This window comes from Chanodichthys erythropterus, chromosome 6 (assembly GCF_024489055.1).
Source record: "Chanodichthys erythropterus isolate Z2021 chromosome 6, ASM2448905v1, whole genome shotgun sequence".
Lineage (NCBI taxonomy): Eukaryota > Metazoa > Chordata > Actinopteri > Cypriniformes > Xenocyprididae > Chanodichthys > Chanodichthys erythropterus.
The window spans coordinates 34,556,540-34,569,414 of NC_090226.1; the positions used below are offsets into that span (position 1 = coordinate 34,556,540).

Sequence of the window (12,875 nt, forward strand, 5' to 3'; positions counted from 1 at the left end):
TCACCTGGATCACCTCGTTATCTCACCCTTATAATGGACTCTCACTCTGCACTCCCTTGTTGGTTATATTGTTGATCTTATGTTGTGTAATTACCTTTCTTCTATGATTAAAACCTTTGTTACGTTGAAGTTTGTGCCTCTCTTAACCACACAACTGTAACAATGCACAGTTCTCACATTTATTTATGCATTAAAAACTACATATCAGTTTGTGCCTTATATTGTTATCTCACATAGCTGAATATTTTAGTCCAGAAACATGCAAGGCATATATATATATATATATATTTTTGGTTATTTCATGACTTAATAGATGACAGAACTATGACGTTGCATGCTCGCAGTTTCTTTTGTGCTTTATTTATAGCAAGTAATATACAGTGCGCCGTATTTGCGTGTGATTGAAAAGTGCACGGTCTTGCAACCCACCAGTTGAGAAACGGCCACCCCTGGCTCCGCCCCTGATCATCATTTGGGTGTTCAGATAGTCTTTCCCATAGACATAATAAATATTTTTTAATATTTATTATGTATATGGTCTTTCCACCATCAAACATTGCTGATCTTTATCGTTTATCATTAATAAATTTAACGCCATTCTCAGACAGGGCTATTTATAGAAGACTGGTTGAATGAAAGAAATCTGGGCCCGTATGTATAAAACTTTTGACTTAAGCGTCAAAAAAATCTTAGTAAAGAGTAGGCATTTTCTAAGAGTAGGAGACTTTTATAAAGAAGCTAAAAGCAACTTTTAGTAAAGTGTAAGATGGATTCTTAAGCGCTGACTTAAGTGTTGTGAACTAAGGACTACAATGATGTCAACTCAAATTGGCCGCCCTCAACCTCTGAATCAGCCAATAGCGAGCCTGGAAGGGTGAAGTCACAGCAGCACAATACCAGTCATTTAATGTTATTATAAAAAACAATAATAACAATAATTAAAAAAAAAAAAAAAAAATGTTTTAATATTTAAATTGATTTAAAATCAATAGCTTTGCATTGTGCAAAATTATTACAAATTAGTATTGATGGTGTGGAATCTTTTTCTATTGATATATGTCTCCTCATTTACAGTTAAAGCAATGATGTGTCATGAGGTCATCAGCAGCTCCAACAACTGCAGGGAAGTCCACTATCAACATAAAAGTGGCTTTCTTTTGCCACATGGTTTAATGGTCAGTTGGAAAGTCAATGAACTGCCAGTAGTGGCCAAATGTGATGTCTAGCCATACGAAAACTGACATCTTCAACCTTAATTTAAATATTTTTAAAAATGTGTTAAAAGATGTAAGCATATCGTATAGCTGTGCTTGGAGTCAATTGTTTCATGTGTGATAATGAAATGAAATTTCTAATTATTTCAGATTATGTTTGGCCAGTCTGTCATACAAAGAAATTATGAACGCATGCAAAAATAAGAGAGAACTAATTAAATATTAAAAACTGAAAACAAACAAAAACTCAAATTAAAAACTCACCACAAACTGCTGTGCACTCGCACACAGAACTGATTTAATGATTTTTATAAATGTATTAACTTGCCACAAGTGCGAGCAGGACTTGTGTTTGTGTGTGTGTGTGTGTGTGTGTGTGTGTGTGTGTGTGTGTGTGTGTGTGTAGACTTACATTTGTGTAGTCCTGCTCTAATCCTGATCTTTCCTCCATGATCCACACTAGAAAACACACAGTGTCACATTAACACACAGACACAAGTAATCTTTTTAGATTTCTGATGTAATTTCTGAATTTTCCATTAAAATTCATCAAAAAGGTGCCAATCATGGTTGGATCAAATGCAAAATACTCCATCGTACTCATTGGACTAAAGTAAGACTCTCTAAAATATACTCTTATGTTAATCCTAACTATGACCGCTGTCATCAGGGTCCCTCAACCTTGGCACATATGTTCTGGAGCCCGTTTCAGTAAGGAGGTTAAATGCGAACTCTGAGTATGTTAATCCTGAAATGAGGGAAACTCTGGGTTTTCCGTTTCAGAATGGGAGGTATGTCAAACCCAAGATAGCAGGTTAAGTCAAGCCAGTTTCTGAAAGAGAGTTAACTTATACCATGGTAACTTACTCTGTGAACCTAACCAGGTTTTCTTCGGTAAACCCAGAGTTTCTTTCGGTCCCATCCCACTTTTTAAAGTGATGTTTAAATAGTTCTTTCATTCATTCACACTGCAAAATGCTTTTTGTACTGACTATTTTTTGTCCTATTTCAAGTACAAATATCTAAAAATTCTTAAATCAAGATGGATTTTGAAAATGGTATAAAATATTTAATCTTGTTTCCTGAGGGGATCTAAATTACCTTAAGTAAAATTATCAGTATCTGCCAGTAAGGTAATAAAAATAATCTTAATGCAAACGGAAAACAAGATTATTCGGAGTGTCTATTACTAAGTGCAAATTTACAGTAGCCCCGCCCACCAATGTCAGACCAGGTTAAAATTGACACACATTCTTGTGGCTGCAGTGGTGTAGGCAGTAGTGTGTCAGGTGTGGAGAATTAACTTGTGATGTGATTGACTGAGTTCGAATCTGCCTTCTGCCGAGCTCGCTATTCTCCCTTTTCCCATCCCATATCACATCAGAAAGGCATTTATTTTCAATAAAAAATTAAGAAAATCTTTGAGTATTTAAGGGTATTTCCCATGAATGGCATCAACACTGGTCAACACACTGAATCAATGCCTTTGGTCTATGAAATGAAGCCATGGTGACACATTGCTCATTGGTTGAGCCTTGTAAAGAATGAGGTAAGTAATTTACATAAAACGCACCCAAACCATGTCCATATAAGGGCATTCCGCACACCCTTTCTTACGTCACACTCAGCATACATGAAGCTATCTTTAGATGCTTTCACACAGCAAGATCCTCAATCGATCCTCCACCATGAGTATGTGATTTTTGCATTTCACATTTTTTCCTAAATTTAGAATAAATTTTAGTGCGAAAGTTACTGATGAATCGTGATTGTTTTTGTGAAAACGTTCCTACGCAGATTTCACAAACAAATCTGTGCTTACTCATGCTTAGTGAATGATATCCCTTGTTTCATTCATAAATGAATCAGAATTTTTACTATAAATATTGTAATGTTGAGCTATATAAAATCCCTGCAAGGGAAATTCCTTTACTGAGATAGCCCTAGGAGAAAGTGTGCACTTTCCATCGAAAATAAAGTGCCCTTGCATGCCTGCAGAGGGCACTGTTTCCACTAACACTACACACATCATGGACCCAGTTTCCCACAATGCTTCGTTCTGTCATCTGTGTAATTATGTGCAGCTGTTTCCCATCACCTATTTATCCCTTTGTCTCTCTCCCTATATAACTCAGTTCAACTTTGTGTCTAATTACGAGGTCTTGTCTTGCATTGCATAGCATTACTGAGCGTTTCCCCTGGTTTCTATGTTCCTGGTTTGTTATATCTGCCTGTTTTCTCGTTTCTGTCTCGTCCTCTGGATTTGTTTGTTTGTATGGACTGATTTACTGTGCTCTGACCTCAGCCTGTTTAATTGACTATGACTTTGGATTGTGCTACAAATAAAACTGCATTTGGATCTTCTATTGTTGTCGCTCAGTGCTTGCAACAACTAACACCAGCAAATCATGGAAATATTTTGTAATTTTCATCCTGTTTTTTGTTAGATAATTTGCTTGGTCAGTGTCTTTGTGGGTTTTGATTGTTTTGTTGTAGGCTGTAAGGACCTTTTGATATAACTTTTCAATATTTTTGCAAAGTGATATTGAACTGTAAAAGTGGTCAAGAACAACTCCAGCTGTGTGTTTACTGGAAGATAATTCCACACAAATATGTTTGCCGTCATAATGATGACAGTAGAGGACACAAAAGTAGTAGCTGTTCCGTGCTCTGGAATGGTTAGCGCACACTGCATACAAACCGTGTTCGAGCCCAACCGGACTGTGCTGTGGCCCTCCTCTTCCAAGCAGGCCAGTGATGGCTAAACAAACTATGCCTGGGCATGGAACGGAGCAACGATATTTGTCAAATTAACCAGGCTCTAAGGGTCAAACACGCTTGTGCACGGTTCAGAGCGCCTACTGTGAGTACATCCTAAAGCTAAGCTTAATACAAAACACCTCCAGCTTGACATACTTGAGTTTGTTCATTCTGTAGTTTGGAAGGTTGAGTTTATCAGAGAGCAGCTTTACTCCTGAATCTCCTGGGTGATTGTAGCTCAGATCCAGCTCTCTCAGGTGTGAGGGGTTTGAACTCAGAGCTGAAGACACATAGCCACAGCCTTCGACTGTCACCATACAGCCAGACAGCCTACAAACACACACAGCAACAGCAAACATGACATTAATTTGACAATCAGATCAGTCACACTGACCTGTGCAGTTTGCAGTTTGCATTTGCAGGTATTTTCTGTATATTCAATTAACAAAAGTGTCTATGGAAATGTACTTGAGTAAAAGTATTAATTGACTTGTATAAATGTAGTGAAGTCAACAGACATATGTATACTTATGTGCATTATACAAAATGTTTTTCAAACATATATAACTATTTCAGCCATTCAGTAGGCATTTATTTATTTTTAACCATTTAAAAAAAAACTTTAATAACTTCCAGTAATTTCCAGTGACTACTTTTTTCAAATTTCATTGTTTTGAATTGGAAATATAATTTACGTTATTTAACTTTTAATTGAATATGATGAAAAAAAATGAAAATCCTTTTAAGAGGCAACGTGTCCATATTTTAAAATAAAATATTAATTACAAATAGTTCAAATGCAGATTCTAGATCTTAATAAATTCTTTCTTTCTTCATTTCTCTTAAATATTTTTAAACTATATTGACTGATTTTAAATTTAAAATAACTTAAGCTTTTATTTTAGGAGCTAATAACAAACAAATAATAGCAGGATATGAGCTTCTTGTGTGTAACTGAACACAGTGCCACACAGTTTCACTCTGAAATATGCAACACTTCAGAATGTATATTTGTAGAAATACATAGCAACCTTCATAACTTGATAATCATAATAAGCCATATCCCATTCTCTCAACCATTTGCTATCCAACTGTTGAGTAAACAAGGCTAAGATACTAAAGGTGTTCCACACACAGCCACTAGATGGCGCTACCGTTTGTGTGCCGGAAGCAATCCATGCATTAAATAAATGTATAAATGTAACATTTTGCAGTATTTTTAATTGTTTCAGGCCGTGCAGTGATTTCCATCATCATACTGTCCACTCATCTCACCACCTTAAACAAATTTTAAATCACTTATCAGGTTGGAAAATGCAGACATTATGAAAAAAAGGAAATGAAATAAAAATTTTGTGTTGTCTCTTCATTCTTCATTCATTGAGAGCAGATGTCACATTTGGTGACAAAATTTAATGGTCATTCATTGTGATTTTATGGAAAACCATTTACCTCAGTATCTGCAGTTGACAGTTTGGACTCTTCAGTCCATCAGAAAGAAGCTTCACTCCTGAATCCTGCAGGTCATTGTTACTCAGGTCCAGCTCTGCCAGGAACATGTTTGAGGATTGTAGAGCTGAAGACAAACTCTTACAGGAATGAGCGGTGAGATTACAGAACTGTAACCTGTGTAGAGTACAAAACAAACAGCGATATAATGGATTTATTAGGTAGGGTTTATAATTTGAAGATGAATCTTTGACTGCAGTGATGTAGTTGAGGCAATCAAAACCATTAGATATATTCAATGATTACTGAATTTAAGAATTTAAGCCTATAAATCAAAATTAAATGGCTTCATTTAGATTATATGTGTATTATTATAGTGTAAAATGTTTATAAATGTTTATAAATGCTTCATAAAGCATTGAACCAGGACAGTTTACCCACTATTTTATGTAAAGAGCAAACAATGATCCAGATTACCAGATCTGGATTACCAGTGCTCTAAATGGAATTACATATCATAATGTAGGCTAGTAGTTATATAGAGAATAAAGTAGATAAAGATAAAGTAGAAAAAGCAGATACTGTAGTTACCATGGGGTTACTTGAGTGTTACTTTAACATGTGACTGATATTTTGTTGTGCACTGCCAACCCTGTGATACTACAGAATGAAATCCAACAGTATTGTGATACACTGGACAATGTTAAAAACATGCAGAGTGCAGAAGTTATTAACTACTTTATTATTTTGACTCACATCAACAAACAGCACATGAAACTCATCAGTGGTAACAATCAAATAAAAGCGTCATGCTGCGGTGGATACTGGGTAACAGCATAGTACAAAACTCATTCATGGCTCCCAGCATGCAATGCATCAATAAGTTATGAAGCTGAATTGTCTTACTATTTTTTTGCTTTTATTTTTGCTGTCATTTTGCTTCTGACTTTTTAGCAGATTGTTTTGTGGTGTTGAGTTGATCTGTTTATCTGAATATTTTATTGATTGTCACCATTGTTGTCACCATGAGGTTTCTATGATGAGAATTCTTATCTAAATTTGGAATGTTTCAAAAAATATTTGTACAAACAACTTACCAGCAAGGTCATGTTTAATACATCACACTAATATTTTTATCACAACAACTGCATTTAACAGATTTTCACATTTAATATCACTACCACTTTTCTATTTGATTTATCATCAAAACAGCACATGCTAAATCCATAAATGTGTTTATGTTTTGAAAGTGGAGTGACTGTTGTCAGTGTTTCTTACTGAGCTGATCTGGATTCTTTAACCACAGGCAGCAGCTTCTGGAGAACTTCATCTGCTGTATGTTGTTTTCCAATAAACAGTTTTAGATTAAAAACTTCCATCTTCTGCGCTGATTTCAGCAACACATAAACCAGAGCTGACCACTGTGAAGAGGAGAGTTTGGTTTCTCCTATTTTTCCAGATCTCAGATAATCTTGGATCTCCTGCATCAGTGAATCATCACCCAGTTCATTCAGACAGTGGAACAGATTGATGGATCTCTCTGGAGAGTGAATCTCCCTAATTTTCTGTTTGATGAACTGAACTGTTTCCTCTTTGTTGTAGGAGCAGCTTCCTGTCTGTGTCAGTAGTTCTCGTAAGAGAGTCTGATTGTACTCCAATGAGAGACCCAGAAGGAAACGCAGGAAAAGGTCCAGGTGTCCATTACTACTCTGTAAAGCCTCTTCCACAGCTCTCTGATGCAGCTCAGATAATGAATCATGTTCTGATGAATTATTTTGGAACAAGTACAACATCTTAGACAACAGACTTTGTTTGTATTTTTTAAACACATTTCTGTTCTTGTTTGTAAAGTAAATGTGTGCATATAGAGCTGCTAGATGTTCCTGAAGGCTTAAATGAACAAAGCAGAAGACTTTCCCCTGATACAAGCCAAACTCTTCTCTAAAGATCTGAGTGCACAATCCTGAGTACACTGATGCTTCTGTCACATCAATGCCACAGTCTTTCAGGTCTTCCTCATAGAAGATCAGGTTTCCTTTCATAAGCTGCTGGAAAGCCAGTTTCCCCAGTTTGAGGATCAAGTTTTCATCTTTCACATTCTTCTCATAGTCCTTCTCATGTTTGATGTTGGTCTGAATAATCAGGAAGTGTGTGTACATTTGAGTGAGTGTCTTGGGAATCTCTCCACTCTCTGCTTCACTCAACATCTTCTCTAGAACAGTGGCTGAGATCCAGCAGAACACTGGGATGTGGCACATGATGTGGAGACTCCTTGATGACTTCAGGTGTGTGATGATTGTACTGGCCAGACTCTGATCACTGATTCTCTTCCTGAAGTATTCCTCCTTCTGTGGGTCACTGAAGCCTCGTACCTCTGTCACTCGATGGACACATTCAGAGGGGATGAGATCAGCTGCTGCTGGTCTGGAGGTGATCCAGATGAGAGCAGAGGGAAGCAGATTCCCTGCAATGAGGTTCGTCAGCAGATCGTCCACTGAGGCTGATTCAGATTTATCACACAGTTTCACTTTCCTCTTGAAGTTCAGAGACAGACGACACTCATCCAGACCATCAAAGATGAACAACACTTTATATTCATCACTGGATATTTCCATTTCTTTTGTTTCAGGGAAAAAGACATGAAGAACATCTGAAAGACTGAGTGTTTTGTCCTTCATCAAGTTGAGCTCTCTGAAAGGAAGTGGAAATATGAGCTGGACGTCCTGATTCTCTTTCCCTTCAGCCCAGTCCAGGATGAACTTCTGCACAGAGACTGTTTTTCCAATGCCAGCAACTCCCTTTGTCAGCACAGTTCTGATGGGTTTGTCTTGTCCAGGTAAAGATCTAAAGATGTCATTGCATTTGATTGGTGTGTCCTCTGTTGCTGCTCTCCTGGATTGTATCTCAATCTGTCTCACCTCATGCTCATTACTGATCTCTCCACTCTCACTCTCTGTGATGTAGAGCTCTGTGTAGATCTCATTCAGGAGTGTTGGGTTTCCCTGCTTTGCTGTTCCTTCACACAGACACTGAAACTTCTTCCTCAGGTTTGATCTCAATGTGTTGAGGCTGTAGGCTTTATGGCTGTGAAAAAAAAATCCATTATTACATGATAAGCACAATGCCTATATCTGTATCATATTTAGATTCAAATATATGTTATAGAAATGTTACACCTGAGACCAGGCTGTGTATCTCCACTCTTTAAAAGTATTGGCTGATCTATAGACTCGTCACTCTTCATAGACACACAGCTGGGCTCTGGTTCTGAACTCTTCATGTAAGAGCCAATTTGATATGTCAATAACTTGTATATTTTGTTTGTTTAAAGTGTTGATAAGTAATAACAAATGTAATTGTGATTTTCTTTGAGAGGCAATTCTGATATTTCCTGTATAATTATTATTATTTCTTATGTTTTCTGTATGTATAATTTATGTTCTGTTTCTTTAACTGCCACGCCCACTTGGTGTTAACTGAACGAGTTCAGGCAGGAAAGTAAAGGAGAAACAGTTTTCTTACCGTTGCTGTCTTTATGGATAAAACTTGTGTTTAAACGTTTAAGGAAACACAAGATAAAAGGTTTAACAAGTGTTATATTCTAGGATACAAGAAGAACCAACAAGATTTGTGTATATTTTTGTAATTTTGATTAAACTCGAACTTGTTCACGGACTTTGGACGGACTGTGATGAGTAAGAAAGAACCCATTTTTCCTGCCACTGTGTTCCAAGTTAAGTTAATCTAGGACTTTGCATTTACACTTCTGATGAACTGGACTAAAACAGACGCAGATTAAAGTAAATACTTCAAATTACTGTAATCATCAACTACTCAATTATTTATTTATCATTAAATAAATCACTTTAAAGTGTGTTATATTATAAAGTAAAGATAAAAAACCCACAAAATAGCACAATAAATATGTAATCTCTTGTAGAAAATACATGATATTATAAAGTGCCATACTATAATCATTTTTTTATAGAAATGTAATACCTGAAGCTAGTCCATGTATCTTCAGTCTTAAAATGTATTGGCTGCTCCATAGACGCATCACTCTTCATAGACACACAGCTGGGCTCTGGTTCTGATCTCTTCTGATGAACTGGACTAAATTAGAGGGAGATTTATGTAAATACATCAAATTACTTAATAAAATGACTCAATGATTTATTTATCATTAAATAAATCACTTTAAAGTTTGTGTTACATTATAAAGATAAAAATACCAACAAAGAAAAATGTAATCTTTTGTAGAAAATATTATACCTGAGGCCAGTCCATGTATCTTCACTCTTAAAATGTATTGGCTGCTCCATAGACGCATCGCTCTTCATAGACACACAGCTGGGCTCTGGTTCTGATCTCTTCTGATGAACTGGACTAAAACATTACAATCATATTAAAGGATTAGTTCATTTTCAAATTGAAATTTCCTGGTAATTTACTCTCCTCCATGTCATCCAAGATGTTCATGTCTTTCTTTCTTCAGTCGAAAAGAAATTAAGTTTTTGATGAAAACATTCCAGGATTATTCTCCTTATAGTGGACTTCACTGGCCTCCAAACGGTTGAAGGTCAAAATTACAGTTTCAGTGCAGCTTCAAAGAGCTCTACATGATCCCAGATGAGAAATAAGGGTCTTATCTAGAGAAACCATCGCTCATTTTCTAAAAAAGAAAATTCAATTTTATACATTTTAATCATAAATGCTCATCTTGAACTAGCTCTCTTCTTCTTCTTCTTTATTTGAATTCCAGCAGTGTAGACACTGCTAAGTGTATTACTGCCCTCCACAGGTCCGAGTTTGACTAAATTGTCATATACAATATGCTAGTGAAAGTATATAACAATTAGTTCAAACTTTGGCCTGTGGAGGGTCAAATATTTATTATATATATATATATATATATATATATATATATATATATATATATATTTTTTTTTTTTTTTAATAAAATGAGCAATGTTTTCTCTAGATAAGACTCTTATACCTCGTCTGGTATCATTTAAAGGGATAGTTCACCCAAAAATGAAAATTTGATGTTTATCTGCTTACCCCCAGGGCATCCAAGATGTAGGTGACTTTGTTTCTTCAGCAGAACACAAATGATGATTTTTAACTACAACCGTTGCCGTCTGTCAGTCTTAGGATGCGAGTGAATGGTAACACAATTTATAAGAGTCAAAAAATATGCATAGACAAATCCAAATTAAACCCTGTGGCTCATGACTGCACATTGATGTCCTAAGACACAAAACAATCGGTTTGTACGAGAAACCGAACATTATTTATATCATTTTTACCTCTAACACACCACTATGTCCAACTGTGTTCTGCACTCGTTTAGTAAGGTCTGATCGCGCTCTGACAACGGCAGTGATGTCTAGCACTCATTGAATTATATGCGCGAGGCATCACTACAGTTGTCAGAGCTGGATTGATAATTTGGATTTGTCTGTGCATCATTTTTTGACTCTTATAAATTGTGTTACCATTCACTCACATTATTTGACTGACAGACGGCAGCGGTTGGAGTTAAAAATCATTATTTGTGTTCTACTGAAGAAACAAAGTCCCCTACATCTTGGATGCCCTGGGGGTAAGCAGATAAACATCAATTTTTCATTTTTGGGTGAACTATCCCTTTAAAGTGAAGTGAAGTGACATGTGGCCAAGTATGGTGACCCATACTCGGAATTTGTGCTCTGCATTTAACCCATCCAATTGCACACACACAGCAGTGAACACACACACACCCGGAGCAGGTGTGCTGCGGCGCCCGGGGAGCAGTTGGGGGTACGGTGCCTTGCTCAAGGGTCTCACCTCAGTCGTGGTATTGTGGGTGGGGAGAGCACTGAATATTCACTCCGCTCACCGACAATCCCTGCCAGACCTGAGACTCGAACCCATGACCTTTGGGTTACAAGTCCGACTCTCTATCCATTAGGCCACGACTGCCCCTAAAAGCTCTTTGAAGCTGCACTGAAACTGTAATTTTGACCTTCAACCGTTTGGAGGCCATTGAAGTCCACTATATGGAGAAAAATCCTGGAATGTTTTCATCAAAAACCTTCATTTCCTTTCGACTTAAGAGAGAAGGACATGAACATCTTGGATGACATGGGGGTGAGTAAATTATCAGGAAATTTTAATTTGAAAGTGAACTAATCCTTTAAGATAAGAGCTCAAAAAAGTATATTTTTATAATGAAAAGCACTAAAGGAGGCTTATTGTTTCCAATAACTGTTAAATTAAAAATAAATAAATAAATAAATTCCATAGACAGTCATTTCCTCTATTACATTAAAGGATATTTAATGTGTTAATCAAAGTACCTGCATCCTGGAAAATAATCTTCATTTCTGGATGTTTGTTTGTCATCCATGATGGATCTGAACAGTTTGATCTCCACCGCTGACTCTAGACGGAAGTGACAAACAATCACAAAAACTAAAGTAATCAAACAGACTTTAAAACTCAGCTGGAGAAATAGATCATGATCACTCAAATAAGGTTAGTCACATGTAAACACAAATGCTCTGTAGACCTTTGAAGAATCACAGTCTGCAGAAACACACAAGAAACATTGTTCATTTATTTTAGGATGAAAAATAGCATACACACCAATTCACAGAAACCCTACAGGTTTTCCATCAAATAGCTACACATAATTCCTGCCTTAACTTTTATAAGTGACTCTATTACAGATTTAAAGATATGCTGTCTGGTAAATTATCAATTCTGTCTGTTTAAAATGGCGAAACATCAGCTCTGGAGATTTACTTTTACTTTCATTTTTGACGAGAGTGTCATGTCATGGGTTGCCAGATCCTGAAAATATGTCAAGCACAAAACCAACACAAAATCTGCCAAAACGAATGAAAACTAGCTCAGTTTCAATCTGTGGTTTTACTATGGAATGGGGATACTATCCAGATACTCGAACCAGGGAGCATGCTCGTGCAGCGACCGGTGTTAAGGATCAACTGGGGATCATGTGGGGACATGCATATAGTGACCTGACTTTCCAGCAGATGTTGGACTGCGCCAGCCAGATTCATCACATTTCTGGTGACATTCGTTTCTGTTGTAAGTGCATTAAAGTATATATGTTTCTTTGTAGCGCTTGTTTATATGCATTTTTTTTTATTACTTAATTTGTTTATTAATTTGAACAGGAATATTTCTGTGGTTAAAAGGACGTCAAACATTATTATTGCTAAAGGAGGAGTTATAAAGCATACAGGACACACCATTTTTTTTTCTAAAAGTGGTCAAGAGGGATAAACAAGTTATGCATTATAATTTCAAATTACTGTAGGTACACACAGATATGATGCAGTATTACGGGTTTCTTGTGCAGGAATCACACGAAGGAAATAGGATATAAGATAAGTCTTTACTTGATAAATCCAACAGGTACAGGAATGAACACAACACAACACA

The 12,875-nt window shown here is 36.5% G+C and overlaps 1 protein-coding gene across 3 annotated transcripts in view; it reads right to left on the reverse strand.

Annotated features, from left to right (window-relative positions):
- The window catches only part of LOC137021807 (NLR family CARD domain-containing protein 3-like), a 29,414-nt gene extending 17,570 nt beyond the window's left edge, over positions 1-11,844 (reverse strand). For all 3 annotated transcript variants that reach the window (XM_067388779.1, XM_067388778.1, XM_067388780.1), the window contains exons 1-7: positions 11,765-11,844; positions 9,696-9,809; positions 9,423-9,536; positions 6,702-8,507; positions 5,427-5,600; positions 4,131-4,304; positions 1,627-1,673 (exon numbers count right to left, since the gene is read on the reverse strand). In XM_067388779.1, coding sequence (XP_067244880.1) covers positions 1,627-1,673; positions 4,131-4,304; positions 5,427-5,600; positions 6,702-8,507; positions 9,423-9,536; positions 9,696-9,809; positions 11,765-11,814 — 2,479 coding nt within the window. In that variant the 5' untranslated portion in view covers positions 11,815-11,844. The remainder of the gene's footprint in view (positions 1-1,626; positions 1,674-4,130; positions 4,305-5,426; positions 5,601-6,701; positions 8,508-9,422; positions 9,537-9,695; positions 9,810-11,764) is intronic.
- Between the last annotated feature and the right edge of the window lie 1,031 nt (positions 11,845-12,875).